General features: G+C 41.4%; 1 protein-coding gene across 1 annotated transcript in view; it reads left to right on the forward strand.

The window, feature by feature from the left end:
* The window catches only part of LOC138031572 (5'-3' DNA helicase ZGRF1-like), a 74,582-nt gene that overhangs the window by 66,062 nt on the left and 1,020 nt on the right, over positions 1 to 7,500 (forward strand). The window contains exons 42-44 of the mRNA XM_068879245.1: positions 596 to 672; positions 1,334 to 1,411; positions 1,712 to 1,949. Of these exons, the coding sequence (XP_068735346.1) occupies positions 596 to 672; positions 1,334 to 1,411; positions 1,712 to 1,949 (393 nt within the window). The remainder of the gene's footprint in view (positions 1 to 595; positions 673 to 1,333; positions 1,412 to 1,711; positions 1,950 to 7,500) is intronic.

Here is a 7,500-nt window from a genome sequence, read left to right on the forward strand (position 1 = left end):
GGTTCTTAAATAGGTTATCATTTTCTGTCGAAAAGGTTGCGTTGTAGATAGCAGAATTTAGTCGGATTTGGCCTTCGTCCCCTTTCCAGCAGCCAGTTTGTAACTCTTTAAATACAGAATTAAAAAGTGCGCATAAAAATGACTATAAGAAGTAAAATCGAAAGATAAAATGAATCTTCAGAATATTAATCAATATTAATCTTATTTGCTAAAGTGCTCACATTTTGTACGTTTTAGAAAATAAGAACCTGTTTCAAATTTTAAGATAAACAGGTTCTTGTTTTTGGGGGGTCTAACCGACAAATTTTAGATTAACAGGTTCTCATAAAAATTTGTTCTTACTCGCGGGGTTTTACTGTATTCTTCATCGCCGGCAAAATTCTAGCCTGCGTGGCAAGCGTTTTTAGCGGGCGAGAAGTGAATTCATTTTTCTGGCCGCGCAAGAATTGGGTGAACGCAAAAAAAATTGGAATTGGAGGGGGCCTTCATGCCCCCCCATAAAGTTAAATTCTCTTGTGCTCAACTGAAGCATTTACTCATGGTTTAACTCTGATGTGTGATCAAAAAGAATAAATGTTGACTGTGTTTATTCCAGGCATCTTGTCATCATTGGTAATCTTAAGATGCTCTCGTGCAACACATTGTGGGGAAAAGTCATAGATCATTGTCGCGGTGAGCTTTCAGTATTCTTTTGTTATACAACTTAGCTACTGTAGCTATGAAGCCTTCACTTGGACATGTCATTATTGCAACGAAGCCCAGTGGTGTGGGCGCTGGATTTGCATGCGCATGCTCTGGGTTCCAATCCCTCTTTCACCATCCAACGGATTTGTCTTAAGTGATTCTGGGTTCAACTCCGCCATGCTTAATTAATAGCCCACTGGTTGCTTCCGCTCGGGCTGTTTAATCACACAATGCCTCTCAAGCTGTTGGCTCGAAATACAACCTTGTATGAAGTAGGGTTACTTTTTTACTGTTAAACTGTTATCAGAGTGAGATTGGTGAGGTCAGTGTGCATTTCGTTTGTCGGGCAGTTTGACCAGTAACGATGATAGCTAGACCCAGGGTCAAAACATGACACAAGCCGAGCTCAGCTACGGGTCAGAACACTAAATTAACTCAGTTCAAGTTAATTCACGCAAAACGAGATCGTTCATAAAAAAATCCACACTGAACGCAGGATGAACTGATGCTCTTGATGTAGACAAATGCTAATACGTTTCTCTGGAAGAAAGAGCCCCAATCATGTTTCAGTACTTGCAGTGCCTAATCGGGAAAGTGGTTTATCAGCACAGTTCCCCAAATCGTTTATCATGTTTTTGCATTCAAACAGAGGCTCCCGGTGGACTTTGTCACTCGCAGGACTTTGTGAAAAAATGGACACAAGACTCCAAAGCGCCACCAAAAGAAGGTTGGAAGACTTTCACTGTATTATAAAAGTGTCCGCTACTTCTCTCCTTCTCCGTCTTTCTAGAAACACTTTAAAAGCGACCTTTTTTCGAACGTGTCTATATCTATATTGAATATTGCGCAAGGCATTCTACTTTACAAGTAGCAGTGGCAGTTTTTGAAATTATGTGAGCAGGAGAAACTCGGTCGTACACATAAACAGTTAAAGGAGCAAAGATTCCCGTTCAATATAAGTGGTCGACTTTGAATATACAGGGTAAGATTTGCAGGAATAACGAGTCAATTGTACTCATTGCTTCAGGTGCGCAGAAAGCTGGCAATAGTGGCGATGTTGAAGATCGACAAGGGGTTTCATCCTTTTCCTCAGGGATCTCTTTAAGCGCATCATCGCCACGCAAGATGACAGAGCAACAAGTGATAGATTGTCCTGTTGACCACGCCCTGCCTCAAGACTGCGATGGCATGGACACAACAGACTCTTTTCCTTGTGATTCGGAGCTTCCTACTTTCGACCTCGTGTCCTCGTTGGGAATTTTACTGTAATCACTGGCATTTTACTCTTCACCTTTGAATTGATATGTCATTTTCGTGGTCACTTCAGACTATTATTTAAAGAGTGCAATTGTAAAGAATTTCTTCTGAAAATTAGTATCCATATGGAAAGTAAACTAAATTCTCATTACATTTTCACTTGGGATACCATTGACCCAGATTAAAAAACTTTTCAAAAAAGCGAAACAAAACGTTTGATTTTAGATAATCTCTCTTGAGTCCCTGGTAAAAATGGTGGCCTTCTAACCATCATCATTTTCACGGGCGGCGTTTTCCGTGTTTACAACCGCGAAATATAGTTTCTCCTTTCTTTGCCTCAACAAGGTCAGTTGTTTCGTTAAGTCTCCAATAAACCAGTTTTCTTGTGGTGCTAAAGTGGCTGAAGTCGTCTTTGTGTCCCTTCTGTCGTCCTTCAGCTCCGTCATCGTCGTTTGGACGTAGGGATTTGAGGAAAGACGACGCCGACGTCGACAAAAACGTCACTTCAAAATATAACTTTGCGATATCGCCGGTGTTTCGCGATTTTTCCACCTCATTTACTTCGTGCAATGTTAGCGAGGTCGATTGACATGACCCGAGCTCGGTTGCCCAGGACTAACACTAATCCAAAATAATAGCCCATTTCCGAGTTACTGCATGCCTCAGTGCACAACCATTCAAATGGAAATGACGTTCGTATTCATATGCAAATCAAACTCATTCCCATTTGAATAGTTGTTAAAATGAGCACCAAGACTCACTTCGAAACCGAGACAAACAGCAACTCGGAAATGGCCCATTAGTATGAGCGATTTCAGAATGGAAATAGAGAATGAAAGATCTCTGCTGCGTACTCACATTGTCTCAAGACCTCAAATTTGGTGATTTCACGTCGTTGTCATGCAGAGTATCACAGAAAGATATGCTAAAGTGCGTGCTGCATGTGCAGCAAGATTATTTTTCCTCTTTAATTAACCAATGATATCACTGTTTTGTGGCGTTGCTGCAGTCGTCGTTTTTTAAACTCCCTTTTTTCTCCATCCGTTCTCTGGCTCGGCTTCTAAGCGCTGTGGTGCCATGCGCGCGTTTCTTTGGTGAATTGCATGTTCGAGAGCAACGAAACAAACTGAGGAGGAAAGACAGGTAAAATTGGATAGCTGGCAAAATTGTGTTAAGATGTAGCTCAAGTGTTCTCCCTTACAGTTGATATTTGAAACTGTTTCAAATCGGGGAATGTGCTCTTTGAGTTTGTCTGGTTTTCGTGTATTATTTTTATTTAATATAAACACCAATGAAACACCAGGTGAGCCTGATTGTGTGATACGCGTGCGTTTCTACTGCCTAACTAAGCTTAACTACCTCGAATTTTTTCACGTACATTATTAATGAGTAATCACATGATTTTCCTCGTGAAAGTTGGAAGAAATAAGCACTTGTAATTTTTTTTAACGACTTCAAATTGCACTTGCCCTACGGACTCGTACAATTTTGGTGGTCTTTGAAAAAATTTACTCGTGCTTATTTATTCGAAATTGCACTCGAAATCATGTCCTGCGGTTAGGACCACAGCAATACTAAAGTGAAATGGTTTGGTATTTCATTGGTGTTTGTATAATATAAAAAACATTGCATGACTGTTTGGAGATACAAAATGTTTTTCCTCTTTTTTTTTCACTTATTTACTTGTGTATTTTTTACTGTCCGTATTTGCTTTTGGTTACTTTATTGTAATTCGATCAGTTTTACCTCTCCGACTTGATACTATTTTGTAAAACACATATCTTCCCCTACCCTTCCCCCGCCCCCCTCTGTGATTCGTTGATTGTTGGCTACGTACCCCTAATCAAATTCAAGTTCATCCCGACTGAGACCAAAATCCACGGTTATTACCAGGCGCGAAGACAGCTCGTGAGCATTGCACGACGGAAAACTTCGACGCAGGCGAACCTGAGAACACTGCCGGTTTTCAGTTTAGGAGATTCGAAATAGTTTCTCTGTTTTTTTACATATAGTTAGGGTCATCATATCAAGACGAAATTTGGTAAGGTTATTAAGTACCAAACCTACATTCCTCACATGACATTCTCTCTCAAAATACTGCTACCATGTTTTTATTAAGGTAATTCCTTAGTATTGCATTGCGCATCCCTACTGCGCACGATTTTCGTGTCATTGGCGCGCGCACATGATCACGTGCGCGTACAAAACGTAAGGGATTTCCCTCAAACTAAGCCAGATGGCGAAATAAATGCTCCTTTTCTATCAAACGAGCACGGTGACCCCCGATTTTTTTTTCAGGTATTTGCTAAGGGCAGTCTAATAAAGAACATATTTGAAGAAGAAAAAAAGTTCGATAGTAGAGCATTAATTTTTTTTGGGAAACAGTTCCGTACTGGGTGTATTTTGGCCAAGGTAAGGACTTCAAGCTAATCACGGAACTGTTCCAAAAATTGCACTATTCCTACAACCAGGCAATCAAAAACGGCGTAAATGAAGCAATACTGCTTATGTGAATAAAGGAAGCCTTATTTTCAAAATGAAATTTTGTGTCTTTCAAGTAACCAAGACTTCATTCCATATGAAGGTGATTCGAATGTTTAACGCGCAACCAGTAAAAATACCCCATTTTAAGAGCCTGCTGATGTGAATATCATGAATGTTAATTATGCCAAGTTTCCAAAAAAGTTTGATAGTAGAACAGTTTCAAGGGATTAAGTCATTTCTTCGACTTGTCTTAACGAAATGATATATGAAATGAATCGTATGTTAAACTGCGGGTATGAAATCAAGTGAAGCCAAGATCCTCGCAGTTATCAACACAATTTTAGCAATTGCGTGGAGAAACCTGAAAAAGTTAGCACTTAAACGGGGTTTGAACTCGTGACCTCGCGATGCTGGTGAGAAGCTCTAACCAACTGAGCTATGAAGCCACCAACGTTGGGAGCTGGTCATTTGTGGGGTCATATGTTCCCGTGATGAATGAATCAAGTCATCAAATGATGTATGAAATGAATCATATGTTGAACTGCGGATATGAAATCAGGTGAAGCTATGGTTCTCGCAGTTATGAACGCAATTTTAGCAATTGCCTAGAGAAGCCTGAAAAGTTCAAGACTTCAAATGACCAGCTCCAATCATCAGTGGCTTCATAGGTCAGTCGGTTAGAGCATCGTACCGGCATCGCGAGGGCACGAGTTTAAACCCCGTTGAATTCCTGAATTTTTCAGGCTTCTCTATGCAATTGCTAAAACTGTGTTCATAACTACGAGGATCATAGCTTCACTTGATATATTGTCTTCTTTCAAAAAAAGGGAAAGTGAAATCTTCCTATACAGCACTACGGCAGTAGTTTTAGAAAAAATCTCTAACATAGCTAAAATTCAACGAAATCTGTGGCAAGGTTTAGAGAAAAATCGGTTTTTCTCACCTACAGAACTTTTTCCAATTTCTAAAACAATTTAAATTTATTTGAGTTACCGTCTAAAACCAAAACAAATTCCGTGCAGAGATATAGAGTCGCTAAATCATGAAAAATGAGGGAGTTACGAGATCAGCAGTTACGCATGCGCAAAGTTTGTCACTCGCTCGTTCGAGCCCAGGAACAATCTCGACCCCAGAGCTCTTCTCTTGACTGAGGGAGAGAGGAGCTCTGGGGAACCGTGAAACAAAGTTTCTTGTTGTTGGTTTTCGTGAAGAACAATAAAAAAAGCCTCTAATTGGTGCATTCATGTTACTGTAGCACGAGGAGTGAGCAGGCACCGTAAGGTTCAAATAGCCAATTTTTTGGCTATAAGAACCCTACGGCGCACGTTCCCCTACATAGAGTTTCCCAGAGCATTGGGTCGATCCGAGGCTCTGGTGACGAGAATGGTCTGGGAACACGTAGAACTACAGGCCAAGGCAACGTTCCCAGAGTCATCGTTTCCTTGACCAGCGGTCGGGAAAGAGGTCTTTACTCTGGTCAAATCCAAAAAAGGCCACATATGATTGGCTGTTGAAAACGGTTTCACTTCCTGCCATTAACAACTTGTTGCAATTAACAACTTCCCAAAATCAGTCGGAAGGATACCGATTGTATCCTTCGAATTGTACACTATATTCTTTAAAGCCACATACTGGGCCTCCTCTGGGGAGAGTTCAGATTTTCTTAACCTCTCGAAAGCGTAGTCCATTGCGTTGCGGAAGTGCTCTAATTAAGAGGAAGAAGCCATATTTCTAAAAGTTCTCTTGACTTTCCACACACAGTCACTGAGACCCGTCACGCACGCGCAGTTATTCAACCAAAAGCAGAGTTAACTGGTTTGGGTTTTGGTTTATTCCAAAGCCTCCAGCGCCGTTATGCTCAACAAGGGTAACAGTGGCTCTGTGAATGAATTACGAAATCAGAAGTTACGCATGCGCAAAATTTGTCACCCGCTCGATCCAGTCCGCGCGCAGGTGGAACTGCAAGGATGCAGGGGGCACGGATTCATAAATGACCATCCAACTGTTTGTGGAACAAATTGCGTTGGCAATTCAGAATCTAATAGGGAAAAGAGAGGAAAAGCAACTATTAAAGAACGCAGTTTTTAGATTGAATACAGGTGTTTATTATATACATAATGAGTGAGATTTACCCACTGAAAAGGCGCGAAATAAATTCGGTCCACAAGCTGGTCTAAAAACCCAACAGCCAATCAAATGGCGCGTATCACGATCATGTTTTTTGACGTGTGAGCCGTAAACAAGGTGAATTTCATTCAGCTGGTAGTGTTTCGCTTGTTTGAGAAATTTTAAGCCTTCGTTGATTTCACCCCGGGATGAAAGGAAAACAGTTTCATCCCGAGATGAAATCAATGTCGAAAGCTACCTCGATGTGCTAAACAAAAATATGGTTAAGAACATTTAAAGTTCTCAACTTACCTTCCACTACAACTCGCGGCACTCGTGGGGGTAAATCTGTTCATTTCAAAATGGCCGTCCTTGCCGTAAACTGATATGCACAGTATGATCATCCACCGCTGGTCATACGTAGGGAGGCACAGAAAAATGTCATTTCGGCTCGGGACAGAAAAGAATCAAGTGTTTACATGGATTTTTGATCCCGGGATGAAATTTCTTCCCGGTGCTGAAGACCGGGATGAAACTGTCCCGCGATGAGCAAATTTCACCCCGGGATCATGTAAACACCAAACGCCAAATGACCAAACACCGAGGTGTTACTCATTCCGGGATGAAACTCGTCCCGGGATGAGTTCTCTCATGTAAACAGCGCCTTATACATAATACGTAGGGCGTATCGACTCTGGGGCGGAATGACCAGTTACCGTCACATTCCTAATCCGCTGTCACATCGGATTTGCTCCTCCCCGCGAATTTGGACCCCCTTTCGTGGATTTGGACCCTCGAGAAATTAATTTTTTTTTACAGCACGGTACGAAGGAGAGGATGAGTAAGAGAATAAAATTATGCCAAAAAAAAGATAGGTCACCAACTTCGTTTAGGAGAAAACAGAAAGCAAACCAAGCTCGACCCCTCGACAACACGTCTCCCCGATAGCGTGGTTGCACTTTCACTGTC

This window comes from Montipora capricornis, chromosome 14 (genome assembly GCF_036669925.1).
Source record: "Montipora capricornis isolate CH-2021 chromosome 14, ASM3666992v2, whole genome shotgun sequence".
Classification (NCBI taxonomy): domain Eukaryota; kingdom Metazoa; phylum Cnidaria; class Anthozoa; order Scleractinia; family Acroporidae; genus Montipora; species Montipora capricornis.